At 47.2% G+C, this 19,290-nt stretch overlaps 1 protein-coding gene across 3 annotated transcripts in view; it reads left to right on the top strand.

Moving 5' to 3' along the window:
* The window catches only part of ASB18 (ankyrin repeat and SOCS box containing 18), a 74,475-nt gene extending 56,963 nt beyond the window's left edge, over positions 1-17,512 (top strand). For all 3 annotated transcript variants that reach the window (XM_078328867.1, XM_002749949.6, XM_078328866.1), the window contains 2 exons: positions 14,594-14,707; positions 15,929-17,512. In XM_078328867.1, the coding sequence (XP_078184993.1) occupies positions 14,594-14,707; positions 15,929-16,114 (300 nt within the window). In that variant the 3' untranslated portion in view covers positions 16,115-17,512. The remainder of the gene's footprint in view (positions 1-14,593; positions 14,708-15,928) is intronic.
* The last annotated feature ends 1,778 nt before the right edge of the window (positions 17,513-19,290 follow it).

Raw genomic sequence — 19,290 nt, 5'->3', positions numbered from 1 at the left:
CAGGTTTGGATTGTGGAAGATGTCAGGACCTTCCAGAAGGGGGCTGGGCCTCTTGTACAGCAGGCAAGAAGGCGGAGAAGCACACACAGGTGTGGACCCGAACTTGTTTGCCACCTGCCACAGGTGACTTTGTGGGCTGGATGGTTGGTCTGGATAAAGGGCTGTGCTCAGGTGTCTCTGTCCTTCAGCCTCTCCTTACCTGGAAGATGAATTTGTGAAAGTCATGAGGTCCCATGTGAACTTTTTCCAGGGAAACATTACTTCACTCTTCTTGCCTTTTTTAAGAACACATTTCTGGTTCGACTCCAGACAATGTTGGAGCATCAAAGAGTATGGGAAGGTGTAAGTCCAGCCCCGCTCCAGAAGGGACACAGAGCTGGATGATAACAGCACACACCAGGGCTCACACCCCTGCCCTCCTCTGCCTCCTTCACAGGTGTTCATTTGGAAACCTCCTTGATTCACCGCTCAGTTTATGTAGCCAGCTTTATTTGTCCCCAGATTCACCTGACACCCATCCATGAACACCTTCCATTTGCAGTTGGTATGTGTGGCCAGCACACTCCAGCTTCTCCTGCCCTGTCTCTATTTTGTGTGATTTCCCAAAGGCTCCTCTGTTTCCTGTGGCACAGAGGTCAGCAGCAGCCCGTGGAAAAGCACCTGCAGGGTTCAGACTCGCACCTGGCAGAGGAGATGCCCTGATCACAAAGAGGGTTTTCTCAGGGTGAGACATGGATTGCATGCTGGGTCTGGTGATCCGCACGGTTTTCCCAGATATTTGAAACCTATATATGCAGAAACTGCATGGTTTGTGGCTGAGAGGGGCTGCATCTGCACTCTCTCCTGTGTAAAAATGAAATACTAGTAATACTGCAAACTCAAACTTGTCCACCAGTTGGGGAAGTGCAGGGAAAGCACCAGTAATGAACAAAACCCTCAAACCATGTAGGCACCTGCCATGCTTCCCAGGGGTGTCCCTTAAGTGCTTGTGCATTCCTTCAGCAAACATTTTGAGGGAACTTGGGTGCTTGGTAGAGGAGTCACGGTGAGGAGCAGGAACATATGTATTTCCCGACCTGGCGGAGCTGCCTGTCACCTGAATCAGACAAGTGCACACACCAAAGTGAAGTTGCCGTGGTGAGAAGTGCTGCAAAGCCAAGGCTCACTTCACCCTGGAAGTACAGAACAGGGTTTTCACCTGGCTGGGGTTGGGGTCTGAGGCTCCCTCAGGTACATGGTAAGGTGAGCTGATATCTCAAGGCTAAAGACTTAGCTGTGTGAAGCAGGGGACAGACATTCCAGACAGAAGTCCTGGCAAATGTCCTGGAGCAGGACAGGCACTGCAATGTGTGCAGCTGGAAAAATGAGGCAGTCACTGAACAGAAAACAGCTAGGGGGGCACCATCTGAGACTAGGCAGCCAGGTGGGGCCTTAAGGGTCTGGGCCTTTGCCTTGGGAATCTATGACATCACTTTAAGGAAGGAGAGGAGATCATCAAATCAGTATTTTGGAATGTCTATGCTCAACGTAGAGAACACACCAGGTAGGGGCCAATGGAAACCTCAGGCTGTGGTGATGTCCAGGTGAAGGGTTCACATGGCTTGAATAGGGGGATGAAGGTTGATGCCAGAATAACTGATTCTAGGCCAGGGGCATTGGCTCACACCTATAATCCCAGAACTTGGGGAGGCACAGGATGGCTTGAGCCCAGGAATTTGAGACCAGCATGGGCAATATAGTGAAACCCCATCTCTAAAAAAAATTAAAAATACATTACCTGGGCACGGTGGCATGCACCTGTAGTCCCAGCTACTCAGGAGGCTGAGGCAGGAGGATTACCTAAGCCCAAGAGGTGGAGGCTGCAGTGAGCCATGATTGTAATATTATACTTTAGCCTGGGCGACAGAGCAAGATCTTGTCTTAAAAAAAAAAAAAAAAAAAAAATTCTAGAAACCTCTGCAAATCTCAGGTCTTGTCTCAGCTTCTGAGCACTAACTATACTAAAAATGGGGACCTAAAGTTTCCTTTTTTTTTTTTTTTAACCTAATTACAGAATCAGGTAAAGGGCCTTTGCTTATCCCAATCCACAGGATTTCTAGTGGGAGATTTCTGGGGTAGCAGTAGTCAAGAACCAGGGCTCCTCCTCCCGTCTTCCCAGAGCTGGTGCTCCCAGTCCCCAGCGGGAGGGGGGAGGGGGGATCGTAAGTAGGGCGCCTGTGTTTTTCTTGCTCTTATTTCTCCATCTACATATAAAGCAATGTGCCTGTGTGATTTTTTTCCCCTTAATTTTCTTTCTGCCGCCTCATTAGCTGAAGAGAGTGCGTGTGGACACTAATGACATCAGCATGTCAGAGTAATGTGGCAGCCGCCTCTCCGCAGACAACAAGGAGGCAGGGGAGATTTTTAAACTGTGTTGGCGTAAAAATAATGAAGGCAGCCAGCTGCCTGGCAAACATGAGGGGGCACGATGCAGAGGACGGGGAGGGGCAGGGAGCCCCAGAGAGGTGGAACAGAGGAGAGACAGAAAATGAATTCCCAGAGACAGGCAATAAGACTCTGTCACAGTCTGTGACCCAGTGGGGGAGGGGCAGGAGGAGGCGGTGCTTTGGCTCTAAGGGAGGGCAGCTCTTCCCAGGGTGGGGCCTGTCCGGGTTACCTGCGGTCCCTGGGAGCCATTTCACTCTTTGCAGAGAGGCGACAGGGCCAGTGGGAGGGTCACTGGAGGGTCACGGTGAGCAAGGCCTGAGGACCTGAGCATCGCCTAGGGTATCCGATAAATAGCAGCAGACTCCATCCCTAGGGGTCCAGTGTGAGCCCTTCTTAATGGCGTGATTTTCTGCCAACACAGAAGAGGGTAATCGAAATCAGAGACTGCCATGCACAAGGAAATGGCACATTAGTGGGGCTTGTGTGAGCCAGAAATACCAACACGTGTGGGGCACAGAGAGGAACCAGGCTGGTGAGACTGGCTGGGGAGACTGTGCCAGCCCAGGCCACCCACTGGGCATTCCCTCTGAGGTTCAGTCTCTCTGTGTCTCCATGTTCATGCTCTGTCTCTCTTTCCCTAAAGCCTGCTAATCCTTATTCAGTGACAGTAATGGATGAGAAAAAAATTAATTGGGTGTGGGGAGGGGACCAGCAATAATAACTCTTACCTTAATATGATGCCCAGTCTAAAAAGAGCAGCTCCTGTCCTCTAAAGAATACCTTCAAAGGCACAGACAGAGGAAGGAAGAAGGGAGGGAGGGAGAGAGGAAACCCACAGCAACAGCAACCCTCATGTGTAAGTCTAAAGAAGACCCCCAGCCAATCTCATGTGTAAGTCTAAGGAAGACCCTGAGCCAATGTCCTTCTGCGGCACAGCTATAAGTTTCCAGGCTATCAGGCAGACATTACCAATTAAAAAAAAAAAAAAAAAAAAAAGCCAGGGGAAGGCTGTGGAGCCAGAGTAACATGCAGAGCTGAAAATTGGAGGAACCCAGGTGTCAGAGCAACCTGCCAACTGCCAGGAAGAGGTGGCAGGAGGAAGCCTCCAGGCCAAAGCTCAAGTCCACTGGGCAAACCATCTGACTGGGAACAGGGCTGGGCCAGGCCCTCACCCCCTCCCTCCACGCTGTCCCTCCACAGTCTCCCAGGTGGGCACAGAGCAGGAGCACTGCATGCTGGCAAACTTCAGGTCTGGTTCTCTCCTTCATCAAAGACTAATAAAGAGAAAAAGGAATGGATTTATGGAAGAAAAGAGGACAAGCAAAGAAAAATAGGACAGCATCCAGAAAACAGAAAGTAAATCCAAGAAAATCTCAGAAAGTATGTACCATCCTCTGTGGAGTGCCAGAAGGCGTAGCCTCTGGGATCATCGACACAGGACCAGTTAAGATGAAAACCCAACAGAGAGACATGAAAAGGAAGATGGAGGCAATACCGTTATACCAAGAAACTGACAGCACAGTCAGATTAAAGTACACACCAGGCCAGCGGCGCGGTGGCTTACACCTGTCATCACAGCACTTTGGGAGGCTGAGGCAGGCGGATCACAAGGTCAGGGGACAGAGACTATCCTGGCCAACATGGTGAAACCCGTCTCTACTAAAAATACAAAAATTAGCTATGCATGGTGGTGGGTACCTGTAACCCCAGCTACTCAGGAGGCTGAGGCAGGAGAATCACTGGAACTCAGGAGGTGGAGGTTGCAGTGAGCCTAGATCATGTCACTGCATTCCAGCCTGGCTGACAGAGCCAGACTCTGTCTCAAAAATAAATAAAAATACATAAAAATAAAGTATACACTAAAGAAGGAAAAGGCAGGGTTGATTCAAAAACAATCAAATCTCTGGGTGCTTGGCCACTGGCCCATGTGCCCTCAGACCCTTCCCTGCTGTTCCTGGGTCCTGCTCTGCATCCTGGGTGACAGTAGGAAAGGGGAGCCCCCTCATGGCCCTTCATGGCCCCAGTCCCCAGTGGGTAGCCCCTGACTCAACTTGGTTCCAGCCCCCACAGGGTGGCCCTAATCTCTGGACCCTGATGAGGTTACTTCATCCCACTGTCCCACCAACTCTAAGAGTAATGACAGTTTCCTATTTTGCTAATCTCTTGGCTACTTCACCTTCTCCTTATTGGAATCTCAGCAGTTTGATTACCCATATAATCGATTCCAGGTGTAAAACTGTATTTGGTTCAAATATCTAGAGTGGTTTCCTTTGCCTGATTGGACTCTGATACAGGTGGTTTAAATCACAAGTAGCAGAAAACCCAATTCAAACAGGTTTAAATAAGGAAACGTATGGTTTTTGTCTCACATAACAGTAAGTGCAAAAGTAGCAGGCTTCAGAATTTATTGTTTTAGTGTCTGGATGATGTCCTCAAAGAATCTTGTGCTTCCCAACTCTCTGCTCTACCATCCTCAGTGAGTCAGCTTTGTCCTCAGAATGGCTCCCTCATGGTCACAAGATGGCTTCCAGCAACAGTGGGCCCATTTCCTTGTTCATATCCAGTTGTTCCTTTTTTCCTATAAGCCCTGAGGAAGTGTCCTAGTGTCCTCAGTTGGCTTAAACCCGCCCTTCTTCAGTAACTGCCAAAAGAGATTGGATTACCATGATTGAATTAAACTGATCATCTGAATTATTGGGAAGCCAACCTCAGTGTTCACTATAATGGAAGATTGATATTAAAAGCTCTTCTTATGTGCAAAAAAAAAAAAGAAGAAGAAAACCAAGAAACCAAAAGAGAAAGTGTTGGTCATGAAGGATAGAGAGCCAATCCACAGATAAGTGACGTTACTACAGAAAAGCCTAGGACAAGTGGATCAGAAGTAATAACCAAAGACATAATAGAAGAAAATTTAGCTGCTCTGAAATTCTTAACTTTTGATTGGTGATTGAAATGATATTCTCTGCAAATCAGTGATGGGAGACACATACCTATATACATTCTAATGAAAATGTTCTAAAAAGACATGGAAAAATCTCGCAAAGTATTTAAGCAGAAAACAGGCGATTCATAAAGGAATGAAAACCAGGCTGGACTCAGATGCCTCTGCTATAATAGTAACGTAAGACAATGACATGTCATCTACCGATTTTGAAAGGAAAAGTTTAGACACTAGAATTTTAGACTCAGTGAAGATAGTTTCATTTTGATGATGAAAGACACTTTTAGATATCAAGGGTTCATAAACATGGCTTTCTAATGCATTTTCTGAAAAAGAAAAAATACTTCAATTATTTATTAACAAGTATTTATTGAGCACCAGTCATATCCCAGCAACATACTAGGCACGTGGAATAAGTGAGTGAGCAGATAAGAGGAGAAAAGTATTCCTGCCTATGTGGAGCTTACATTCTAGGCACGTGGGATAAGTGAGTGAGCAGATAAGAGGAGAAAAGTATTCCTGCCTATGTGGAGCTTACATTCTAATGGGGAGGACGGGCATTAAACACTGAGCATGATCAGTAGGCCAAAAAAGTGATAAGGAATGTAGAGAAATGAAGAGGATGGGAGGCAGTTACAATTTTAAGTTGGAAAGTTAGGGTCAGTGACTGCTGAACAAAGACTTGAGAGACATGAGGGACCCACTGTGCAGATGCCTGGGGAAGAGCAGTCCAGCAGAGGACCAACGGTCTGTAGCCTACAGCTGGAGTGGGCTGGCCCTGTGCACGGAACCACAGGGAACCAGTGTGGCCAGAGGCGGAAAGAGCTTGTGGGATGGAAGTAGGAGATGAGATCAGGGGTGGTAGGGGAGAGGGCACAGGTTGTGTGGGGTCTTACAGGGCATTGTAATGACTTTGGCCATTGGAGGGATTTGAGCAGAGGAGTGGTGCAATCCAACAATATTTTGTAAAGATCTTCTTCCTGGCACCATGTTAGGCAGATACTTGAGAAGGAGAAGAGACATGGAAAGATGAGTTAGGAGAATGTTGCTGTGATTCGCATGAGGGATGATGGTGGTGTGGACAAGGGAGGCGATCTGACCCTGGATATATTTTGGAGGTAGAGCCAACAGGACTTTTTAACAGATTGGATGTGGAATGTAGGAGAAATGGGAGCCACAGATGACTCTGATTCCAGCCCAGGAGACTGCAAAAATGGATTTGCCATCACCTGGGATGGGGCAGATTATGGGTAGTTGCAGCAGGTTCAGAGGAAACAGGGAGCTCAGTTTTTGGTCTATTGAGTGTGAGATAGAGCCAGGTGGGGCTACAATGTAAGCAGCTGGATAGTCAAGCCCAGAGTTTGAGAGGGAGAGATCTGGCCAACCTGGAGATACACCTTTGAGGGTGAGTGACATATGGATGGTATTTAAAACCAGGAAACCACATAAGATCACCAGCAAGTGAGAGTCAATAGAAACGAGGAACAGGCCTGAATGCAGGGATGGTTTAACATCTGAAGGATGGGGATGACACAGCAGCTAAGCAAACCGAGGAGGAGCAACCAGAGAGGTGAAAGGAATGAGAACACACGTTAATTGAAGCCAAGTGAAGGCGGCATCGAGGTGGAAGACATCGTCGGCATGTCACGTGTGGCTGACACAGTGAGTACAGTGAGGCAGCACATGGACCATGGGTGAGGTGGAGCCTGAGCCAAGAGCAGCATTGGTGCCCTTGGCAAGGACAGTGTGGGGAAGTGGTTGGGGCTAATGGCTCATTGAGGTGGACGTACTCCAGCTGACAAAGAGGTAACACTGAAGAAGAGCTCAGGAATGAGGAAATCAATCCCCAGATTCTCCCCACTCTGCCCCCTAAATATCTCCCAAAATCTCCTTCCCTCCTGACTGCCACCACCAAGGTGAGGCCATCACCATCTCTCTCCTAGAGGGACACATCTTCTTCACTGGGCTCTCTGTCTCCTCTAAACTCTTCCCCACATTCAGCCTTGGTGACATTTCCCTGTTTGGTTAGTTGGTTGGTTGGTTGATTTGGTTTGGTTTTTGAGATAAGGTCTTACTTTTGGTTTTTGAGACAAGGTCTTACTCTGTCACCCAAGATGGAGAGCAGCAGTGCAATCATAGTTCACTGCAGCCTTGACTTCCCAGGCCCAAGCAGTCCTCCCACCTCAACCTCCTGGGTAGCTGGGACTACAAGTGCACACCACCACACCCAGCTAATTTTTTGTAGAAACAGGGCTTTTCCATGTTGCCCAGGCTGGTCTCAAACTCCTACACTCAAGCATCAGCCTGCCTTGTCTTCCCAAAGTCTTGGGATTATAGGTGTGAGCCACTGCACCCAGCCTTGGCGATATTTCTCAAGTTAAAATTCAACCCGACCACTCCTCCACTCAGACCCAGCAAGTGCTCTCTGGGCTGGCCTCCTTCTCATGCAGACGATGAACTTCACGGTCTTCCCTGCTTTCCCCTTCTGTTTCATTTCCCAGCATTCCCCATGTCGGACTCATGCCCCAGCCAACATTATTTGCTCCTTCTCACCTCCCAAACCTGGCGTAATACGTTTTCTCTGACTAGAACGCTCTTGTCCCCAGAACTCCCCATGCCTTTTTTTCTCCCTGCTAACTCCTGCTCCACAGCCAGGTCTCAGCTTGGATGTCACTTCTTCCAGAAATCTTCCCTGAACATCCCCTCAAATGACCACAGCACGTGTACTGTTGTTGTTATGTTTGGGACTGTAACGCTCTGTGAAGGTGGAGCTGGCCATTGTAACACGCAGACATAACACAATCCCTGCCTTCTAGCAGGAACTCGGTAAATACCTACAGAAGGAACAGCTGAAAGGACAGGTGGTGAGCATACAACCCAGCTAAAATAGGGACAGATAATTGGGAAGCAAGTTGTAAAACTCAATGCAAATTCCAAAATGGTTACTGAAGGAGATACACAACATAAAATATGATCATGTAATAATCACACCCTGGAACCAAAACTGCAGACATTATTAAGAAAAGAAGGGAAAAGAACGGATTAACAGAGAAATGTGAGAGAAGGAATGACGGCATATCTGGAACATAAAAGATACTATTTAGATTTTTAGAGAACTATAGGTTAACATTTTTTTTTTATTTTAAAAGTAACTATTACACTTTTGGAGGCCAAGGCAGGTGGATCACGAGGTCAGGAAATCGAAACCATCCTGGCCAACATGGTGAAAGCCCATCTCTACTAAAAATACAAAAAAATTAGCCAGGCGTGGTGGCGTGCACCTGTAGTCCCAGCTGTTCAGGAGACTGAGGCAGGGCAATTGCTTGACCCCGGGTGGCAGAAGATGCCATGAGCACTGCACTACAGCATGGGCAACAGAGAAAGACTCCGTCTCAAAAAAAAAGAAAGCAACTAATAGCATTTTAAAGAGAATGTATACTTCCAAAATACAGATGAATCCAAAAAAAAATACAAACCTGTACAACAGAACCAAAAAAACAAAGGAAAACAAGAAGCAGAAACAAAAAAGAATAAAGTGAGACAGGAGTAAGACCAAACACTTGATTTATAACAATAAATGTAAATTGCTTAAATTACCCTCTTACCAACACAGACTCTCAAACACATTTAAAACAAAGTTAAACAAAAGGTTAAAATTTAAAAATGAGTCTGGACATGGTGGCTCACACCTATAATCCCAGCACTTTGGGAGGCCAAGGCGGGCAGATCACCTAAGGTCAGGAGTTCAAGACCAGCCTGGCCAACATGGTGAAACCCCATCTCTAAATAAAAAATACAAAAAAAATTAGCCAGGCATGATGGCAGGTGCCTGTAATCCCAGCTACTCGAGAGGCTGAAGCGGGAGAATTTCTTGAATCCAGGAGACAGAGGTTGCAGTGAGCCAAGATCTCCCCTTGGTACTCCAGCCTCAGTAACAGAGCGAAACTCTGTCTCAAAAAAATTTTTTTAAAAAATTTTAAATAAAGAATGAGCAGAGATGATTCTGGCAAAAACAAACCAAAAAAATATATTTTTATATCAGTATGCAAATAGAATTTCAGAGAAATACACAAAATGAAAGGGGGAAGAAAGATTCACTTGATATTGACAAAAGATACAGTCTATAGTGAAAAGATAATCGTTATAAACGTTATGTGCCAAAGAAGATTGTGTTAAAATGGAGAAATTTGGGTGATTCTTAACTCTTATCTATCACAAGTGCAGTAGCTCCAAATCATAAATGTGACAAATATATTTTGAATTTTTGAACCAAACAAAATGCGACTTCTGCTAGTACCCCCAACACTGACATTGTTACAGCCATATTGCAGTATACCAGAAAATTAATAGTAAAAAGCCTGCTAACTTTTTAAATGTCATAACCATTTGAAAATGTTGGGCCGGGTGCGGCAGCTCAAGCCTGTAATCCCAGCACTTTGGGAGGCCGAGGCGGGTGGATCACGAGGTCAACAGATCGAGACCATCCTGGTCAACATGGTGAAACCCCGTCTCTACTAAAAATACAAAAAATTAGCTGGGCGTGGTGGCGCGTGCCTGTAAGGCTGAGGCAGGAGAATTGCTCTGTCACCTATGCTGCGTGCAGTGGTGTGATCACGGCTCACTACAGCCTCGACCTCCTGGACTCAAGCAATCCTCCCACCTAAGCCTCCTGAGTAGCTGGGACTACTCAGGCTCATGCCACCATGCCAGGCTAATACTCGGGAGGCTGAGGCAGGAGAATTGCCTGAACCCAGGAGGCGGAGGTTGCGGTGAGCCGAGATCGCGCCATTGCACTCCAGCCTGGGTAACAAGAGCGAAACTCCGTCTCAAAAAAAAAGAAAAAGAAAAAAAGAAAAAGAAAATGTTGTAGCACACTCCCAAATAACTACTGCATCAACAGGTATTTAACTGCAGACTGTTTAGGAAAGTCAGGCTGGGTGTAGTGGCTCACATCCATAATCCCAGCACTTTGGGAGGCTGCAGTGGGAAGACTGCTTGAGCCAAGGAGTTCAAAACCAGCTTGGGCAACCTATTGAGACCTTGTCTCTACAAAACAAAAATTTTAAAATTAGCCTGGCATGGTGGCATGAGCCTGAGTAGTCCCAGCTACTCAGGAGGCTTAGGTGGGAGGATTGCTTGAGTCCAGGAGGTCGAGGCTGTAGTGAGCCGTGATCACACCACTGCATGCAGCATAGGTAACAGAGCAAGATCCTGTCTCAAGAAAGGAAGAGAGGGCAGAAGGGAGGGAGGGAGAGAACACTGCCTCAAAATTCTTGGCTATGATCCTACCAATGATCAAAGGGAAATTTATACCACTGTAAAAGTAGCTTTTATTATGACTCTAGAAAGAAAAGTTATTACCTGAGCAGTCAATCCAAGGAGCATGAAAGAGAAACAAAGTACACCTAAGGCGATGGGAGAAAGGAATTAATCATGATAAAGGCAAAAATGAATGGGTTAGAATATTTTAAAAGAGAACTGATCAACAAAATCCAATCGCTGATTGCTTGAAAAAAGAAGTAAAATAGAAAAACTTCCAGCAAAACTAAACAGGAAAAAAGCATTGAAAATACAATTACAGTGAATTTCAAATGCTAGAAGGGTGTTTATTCATCGTTACAGTGAAGATCTCTTCCTTCCGTCCTTATGCATCCATGGGGGTCTCATTCTACAGCTCTCGGCCCTCTGCCTTCCAGCTGGGTGTAGCCAGTGGGGTGTCCCAGCACCAGGAGGGAGGAAAGGAGAGTGAGGGCAGAACACGTATTCTCTGGGCCTCTGGCTAGTTGTGTCTCCCCAAGCAAGGATTGCTGCTTCTGCTAAGACAGCTCGCCTCACTGGCCCTTCAGCCCAGGGTGGTAATAGCTCTGCCTCCGACCCCACATTACTGCCATGACCTTTGAAGTTTCCTTGTACCCATGTCTGTCTAAATAGTTCCTGTATCAATAAACACCTCTGTAATGACAATGATCCCATATGGAACTCGCCATTTTTTTTTTTTTTTGGATGGACCCTCACTCTGTCACCCAGGCTGGAGTGCAGTGGCGCAGTGGCACAATCTCGGCTCACCGCAACCTCTGCCTCCTGGGTTCAAGCAATTCTCCTGCCTCAGTCTCCGAGTAGCTGGGACTACAGGTGTGCACCACTATGCCCAGCTAATTTTTTTTGCATTTTTAGCAGAGACAGGGCTTCACCATGTTGGCCAGGCTAGTCTTGATCTCCTGACCTCAGGTGATCCACCTGCCTCAGCCTCCCAAAGTGCTGAGATTTCAGGCATGAGCCACCACACACACACAAAAAAATTAAATTACATCTTAAACTTTGTAGTAACCTAGGAATAGAAAGATATTTTCTTAACTTAGAACAGAGTATCTATTCAAAACTAATATCCAAGGTCATATTTATGGTGAAACATTAGAGACAATCCTATTAATATTAGGAATAAGAAGATTATGCATGCTATTAATGTTATTTAGTATTGAACTGAAAAGCTCTAGCCAGTGTAATAAGGTAAGAAATACTGGCCGGGCCTGATGGCTCACGCCTGTAATCTCAGCACTTTGGGAGGCCAAGACAAGTAGATCGCAAGCAGGTCAGGAGTTCAAGAGCAGTCTGGCCAACATAGTGAAACCCCATCTCTACTAAAAATGCAAAAAATTAGCCGGGTGTGGTAGTGTGTGCTTGTAATCCCAGCTACGTGGGAGGCTGAGGCAAGAGAACTGCGTGAACCCAGCAGGTGGAGGCTGCAGTGAGCCAAGATTGTGCCATTGCACTCCAGCCTGGGTGACAGTGTGACACTCTGTCTCAAAAAAATTATTGTCCACCTGAAAAATAACCCTAATAAACAAAGTGTACTTACCAAAAAGTGAAGAAATGAACACACCAATAGAAAAATGAGCAAATGACATAATTGAGCAATTCACAAAGGAAGAAAAATGCTCAACCAAAACAAAAGTAAATGGTCCATATTGGGCCAGGCACAGTGGCTCACGCCTGTAATCCCAGCACTTTGGGAGGCCAAGGTGGGCAGATCACGAGGTTAGGAGTTCGAGACCAGCCTGGCCAACATGGTGAAACCCCATCTCTACTGAAAATACAAACATCAGCCAGCTATGGTGGCACCTTACTGTAGTCCCAGCTACTTGGGAGGCTGAGGCAGGAGAATAGCTTGAACTGGGAGGCAGAGGTTGCCGTGAGTCAATATTACACCACTGCACTCCAGCGTAGGCGACAAAGTGAGACTCCATTCAGAAAAAAAAAAAAAAGAAGAATTGATTGTGAATAGATCATGAGTTGTTCACAATATATTCTGCATGGAAAAAAATCAGATTTCAAAATCATGCCAAGCATTCACCTATTGTCATATATATTAATTTTCTGTCTAAACACATAAAACATTAGCATATACAAAATGTTAATAGCAGTTAACTCTGACCAAAGGAAGATGAATTTTTTTTGTCCTATTTGTATTTTAAAGGGGTTTTGGGTCCGGAGCTGTGGAGAGGGGAGGCAGGTCGTGAAGTGAGCAGCCACCGTGAGTGATTTAAATACTTTCTTCTCTTTGACTGTGTCCCCAGAGCCCCAGCAGACATGACGCAGGGCAGGCCCCAGTATCAGTTCAGGTCACTGCTGCAGACATACGACAGCTGGGCTTAGAGAAGTTCATAGTCTCTCAACCAAGAAGTGGGAAGAACAATTGTACAACACTAGGCAAATCTTAGACCTCAAAAGGAGAGCGCTCTGAAATTGCCCTGCCCCTCTCCACAGTCGAACATGAATGTGGTCCAGCTTCTAAATTCAAGAACTAATTTATGGAAAACAGAGGAAGAACAGCATGTCCACAAACCCAGTGGGGATGTAATCACAAAAACCCCGAAGTGAGGAACGCCCCAGGACAAACAACCCAGTTCCCACCAGAAATAAGTCACATGAAACCAGAAAGAAACCTAAAGCCGCATCACACCAACCAGTCTCACTATGCCGGCCTTAGCTGGAACGATTATTCAAACAAACATTATTTTGTTAGTATAATGGCATTTCAGAGAAATCTGTGAATTTAAACACTACCTGTGTATGACATATGACAAAACTATTCTTAATTTCTCAGGCGCTATAATCATAGTATCTTTGTTTCTTCAGAGGGTCCTATAAAATGCAGATAAAATTACAGGATGCATGGAATTCTCTTGGTGTTAGGGGAAGTGGATGGGGCGGGACCACCCATGGGTTGATGGTGGGCACACAGGTGTTTATCACATACTATTGGCGCTACTTTTGTGTATGAAGGTTCGAATTTCTCCACAACAACAGCAAAAAAGTTTATTTTTAAAAAGCAAATAGTGTTCCCATCTTTACGGTGAAGCTAATGGACTTGAATTATAAATTTGTGAGTAAGGAAATAGGAATATTTGCCAGTGGGGACTGAAAATAAAACGGAAATGCCAAGGCACGAGGAAATTCAACAGCAAAACAATTCCTCTCCCCAAGTCTCAATTTCCTGACACATTTGAAAATTGAGGTAAGAAATTGGAAACCCCACCCTCAGGCCAATCTTCCTCCCAGCAGAACTTCATTCTTCTTCTCTGAGCAACTCTCTGGGGGCCAAGAAGGCCTGCCAAGTCATCGGCATAGCCCCACTGGGAATCTGAATGCTTAGGCCCCTGGCCCAGCCTTTCCATGGGCAGCCATCACAGTGGGAAGAAGGGCTCCCTTGCAGAGCCATTGCCTTGTGTCTTTTTTTATTTTTTATTTTGAGATGGAGTTTTCTCTCTTGTTGCCCAGGCTAGAGTGCAATGGCACGATCTTGGCTCACTGCAACCTCTGCTTCCCGGTTTCAAGCAATTATCCTGCCTCAGCCCCCCAAATAGCTGGGATTACAGGCATGTGTCACCATGCCCAGCTAATTTTGTATTTTAGTAGAGACAAGGTTTCTCCGTGTTGGTCAGGCTGGTCTTGAACTCCCGACTTCAGATGATCCGCTCACCTCGACCTCCTGAAGTGCCGGGATTACCGGCATGAGCCACTTCACCCAGCCCGCTTTGTGTGTTTGTGTGCGTTAACTCATACAATCCCTGCAGCAACCTGGTGGTACTGTTCTGTGGCTGTTCCTGTGTGACTTGGGTGCAGGGATGCAACTAGGGAGAGCATGCCCCCATATCCCCAACCCTTTCCCCACTGGGACCCAGAACCCAGTTGGCCTATGCTGTGTCTGTCACCTCTTCCCACCAGGTGCTGAAGACCTGTGCATCGGTCCCCGCAGTCATCGAGGTGCTTTTCAACTCCTACCCTCACCTCTGCGTGTCAGAGTCCTGGAAGGAGGTGATTCCTGAGGAAGTATTTCAGGCAAGAGCGCTGCCTGTCTGCCTGCCTTTAGTACACAGCTTTTGTCTGTTTTTGCTTCTTTGCATGGGGAGATTTGCACTGATATTCAGCTAAGTATAATACATCTGAAAGAGGAAGGAGGATGGGAAATGAGGGTGTATCTGCACATTTCTAGTTTTCTCTGGAGGCTCCGTCATCACACAGCCAGGAGCTTGTTCTAGTAGTTGCAGTGACGTGCCCTCAAGGAGCACAGAGCCCCGTGCTGGCCTGAAAAACGCCAGGGTTCTCTTAACCAGTGTCCAAAAAAAGGCCAGAGCCACCTGAATCCATGGGCCTGGCTCCATATCAGGACATACATTCTGGCCCTGTGTGTTAGCTTCATGCTCCAGCAGCTCAAGATATGACCAAGGAGGCTGTGGGCATTACATCTGTCCACGACAAAGTCCACAGGTGACTGACCAATAAAGAGAGTGAGAACAGGCCAGGCACAGTGGCTCACATCTGTAATCCTAGCACTTTGAGAGGGCAGGCAGGCAGATCACCTGAGGTCAGGAGTTCAAGACCAGCCTGGCCAACATGGTGAAACCCCGTTTCTACCAAAAATACAAAAATTAGCTAGGCACAGTGGTGGATGCCTGTAATCCCACTTACTCAGGAGGCTAAGACAGGAGAATCACTTGAGCCCAGGAGACAGAGGTTGCAGTGAACCAAGATCATGCCACTGCACTCCAGCCTGGGTGACAGAGCTAGACTCTGTCTCAAAAAGAGAGAGAGAGAGAGTAAGAACAGTTGTGCGTATTTGTTTTTCATTTTTTCCAGAAGGTTCTAGAAAATTTTCCCTCCTGTTTCACTGACTTGAGTCATGTGTGCATGACTGACTACCAGACCAATGCCATGCACTCACTCCTGAGCCCCTCCCTGGCTGGTCATGATCAGGTGAGATGAACAGGGCCACCCCGGGGCTGCAGGACTGCTGTGCAAAGAGGATGGAGCAAAATGGAACTCAGGGAGACCACCTGGAGCATCTGAAGTCACTGCAGTCAGAATCCCCCCTCACTCAGCAGGAACTGTGCCGTGGGGTAGAGGGTGGTTCCCACAAGATGATGCGTCTCTCTCCAGTGTGCTTATCTGGGAGCAGTTAGCCATAGAAAAGCCCACTGTCCCATCAGCGGTCTGGCTAGGAAGAAAAGAAATGTTGGTTCCATGTGCCCAGATTTCTAATCCACCTGCCTTCCCTTCCAGATGCACAAGCCGTTCTACCAGTCCCTCTTTGCCTTGGCCCACACCCCACGCTGCCTGCAGCATCTCTGCCGCTGTGCCCTTCGCAGACTATTTGGCAAAAAGTGCTTTGACCTCATCCCCCTGTTACCCTTGCCAGAGCCCCTGCAGAACTATCTACTTTTGGAGCCAGAGGGTGTTTTGCACTGAAAAGCAGAATGCTACAACCATCGCTGTTGTTCTCCTCACCTCCCTTCCGTGGAGAGCATGTGTTGAGGAGAGTGCCCTGAAGAAGATGATCTGATGTGAGCTCCCTTCCCGTTGCCCTCAGTGGGAATGGGTGAAGCACACACCTTGCCAAGCTTCAGGTTCACCTCGAAACGGAACTGTCAACAAAAGCCCTTTCTGCCTCTCAGGGTTGCCTGTGAGAATCCAGTGAAATCATGACTATCATAGCACTTGGACTCGGAAAGAAGCTTTCAACAAAAGTTCAGCCAAAAGGTACAGTGAGTCCTCACTTAAGGTCTTTGATAGGTTCTTGGGAACCAGCTTTAGGCGAAATGATGTATAGCAAAGCCAGTTTTCCCAAGGTGAATTGATATAAACAAGAGTGAAGTTCCTACAGCACATTTCTGGTCACAAAAAGAGTGCCACAATTCTAAAGAAAGACCAATACATTTCTACTAGTAAACACAGACATCAATGCAAGCTATGCATACCTTTAAGCGAGATTAATAACAAGTAAGAGAATTATTTGCCCGATTTTTGGTGAATCAGTAAGTGACGGTGGTTGTCCTGGGTGGGTTAGATCAAGGAATAAATGTTTGCAAAATGAACCTTGCCAGGAACACCTCCTGCCACCGGGAAGTTCAGAACAGTCACCAATGTGACAGGCTTCTAGGCCCTGTCATACAGCATCACTTATTGTCATGCATTTGGATGGTTATTTTGTGCCTTGTAAATTTTTATTTTATAATAATTTATGTTCATTCATTAATTCTTTTTTTTTTTGAGATGAAGCCTCACTCTGTCACCCAGGTTAGAGTGCAGTGGCGCTAACTTGGCTCACTGCAACCTCCACCTCCCCAGTTCAAGCAATTCTCCTGCCTCAGACTCCTGAGTAGCTGGGACTACAGGTGCCCACCACCATGCCTGGCTAATTTTTGTATTTTTAGTAGAGACGGGGTTTCACCATATTGGCCAGGATGATCTCGAAATCCTGACCTTGTGATCCACTCGCCTTGGCCTCCCAAAGTGCTGGGATTACAGGCATGAGCCACCGTGCCTGGCCCATTCATTCATTTTCTAACCTTCTTATTCCTGTTCAGGGTTGTGGGTGGCCAGAGCCCACCTCAGGAACTCAGTGTGCAGGGCAGGAGCCAGGCCTGGACAGGGTGCTGTTCCACTGCAGGGTGCTCACACATCCCCACACTCACCCACCCACACACACTGGGACAATTCAGACATGCCAGCTCACCTCATCTGCTCAGCTTTGGGGATGTGGGAGGGAACCAGAGCGCCCAGAGAAAACACACACACACAGTGGCCCTGGCCAGGAATCAATTTTGTTTCTTATCAGTGTTATAATAAAATGAAGTTAAAACATTATTTCAGGACCTGCATATACCTACTTTTCCAATGTGTTAGCAGCCCCCATGCTGCCACTGAGCCTTGGGACCCGCTCCTCACAGAGAGGCCTCTCACCCCGCTAGAGCCCAGCCACCTGGGAAAGCTCTGTACCCCAGATCATGACGGACCTGCATGTTGAGAAAGGACACTGGAACCACAGCACGCCTACCTGCCCAGGGCCTGTTGGTGCTCCCAAGCATGTTACAGTCCAGAGCTCCCCAGGAGGACACCAGCAGGATGGGGAGTGAGATGTTTCCATCCTGTGGGAGTCTTCTGTGTGACACCCTCACCAGAAGCCACTGTTCCAGCTCCAGGAACAGTCCGGGAAGTCAGATGCCAGGGACAGACACAGGCTGATCAAAGGGGCCTTCAGCTCAGCCTGAGTGTCACATGCCAAGAGAGATGCTCTGAACCTCAAGGACTGTGTCAACCTTGTCCTGTTTACTCTAATATATATATATACACACACACACACACACACACACATACATACATACACCAGAATCTCACTGTGTCACCCAGGCTGGAGTGCAGTAGTACAATCATAGCTCACTGCAGCCTCGACTTTCTGGGCTCAAGTGATCCTCCTGCCTCAGCCTCCCATGTAGCTGGTACTACAGGTGCACACCACCACAGTGGGGTAATTTTTTGTATTTTATATAGACGGGATCTCGCATGTTGCCCAGGCTCTAATTCCTGGCCTCATGCAGTCCTCCTGCCTCTGCCTCCTGAGTAGCTGGGATGGCAGGAGTGAGCCCCCTCCCCAGCTTATTTTCTCTATTCAGATGCTTTGACATCTGTGGCCTTGATGACCCAAAAGTAACTGCCCCCACACGCACACCCAGGCCCAGCCAGTTCTTAGAGACAGGAAACAATTCCACACAGAGCATGCTTTTCCAATGTCAGCCAACCAACCTGGAGCCCAGACCCACACCCCAACCACCTCTTATATCCAGCTCTTCCTCACATGTCAGACCACTGTCTACCCCAGAGCAGGTGCTACACAACCTAGGACAGCCCTATGCCCCAGAGTCTGCTGAAATTACTCAAACTGGCCAAACTCCAGCCTTGCCCTCCTTTGCCCATTGCTCCCCTGCCTCCTGAGAGACCCTGGAGCTTCCCCGTGGACTGCCCCCATGTCATGGCATGCATGCCCTCTCCTCTCAGGATCAGTGAGCAATAAAACACCTTTTCAACAGCAATCATCTCCTGATCGGTTGGCCCTACAAGCCATCAAATTCTCTATGAATAACTGTATTTTAAAGCAAACACTTTACATGGTCATCCTCCAGGGACAAGCAGCGACTCTTTTTTTCCAGTTAGAGCCACTGCAAGGTGCTGCCCAGATGAACCTCAGAGGAGACACACCCTCTGTACTGATTTGTTTTGCATCACTCTAAAGGAATGGCTGAGGCTGGGCAATTTATAAAGAAAAGAGGTTTATTTGGCTCACAGTTCTGCAGGCTATACAAGAAGCAACATGCCAGCATCTGCTTCTGGTGAGGCCTTCCAAGAAGCTTTTGCTCATGGCAGAAAGTGAAGGGGAGCCAATGTGTCACATGGCAAGAGAGGGACAAGGGAACGAGGAGGAGGTGCTGGGCTCTTGTTAACAGTCAGTTCCCAAGTGCATGAATCCAGCAAGAATGCACTCATTACTGCAGGGAGAGCTCCAAGGCCCTGTGACCCAGACACCTCCCATGAGGCTCTACCTCCAACACTGGAGATCAAACTTCAACATGAGATTTGGAGGGAACAAA

This window comes from Callithrix jacchus, chromosome 6 (assembly GCF_049354715.1).
Source record: "Callithrix jacchus isolate 240 chromosome 6, calJac240_pri, whole genome shotgun sequence".
NCBI classification, from domain to species: domain Eukaryota; kingdom Metazoa; phylum Chordata; class Mammalia; order Primates; family Cebidae; genus Callithrix; species Callithrix jacchus.
This window is presented reverse-complemented; position numbering and strand designations above follow the sequence as displayed.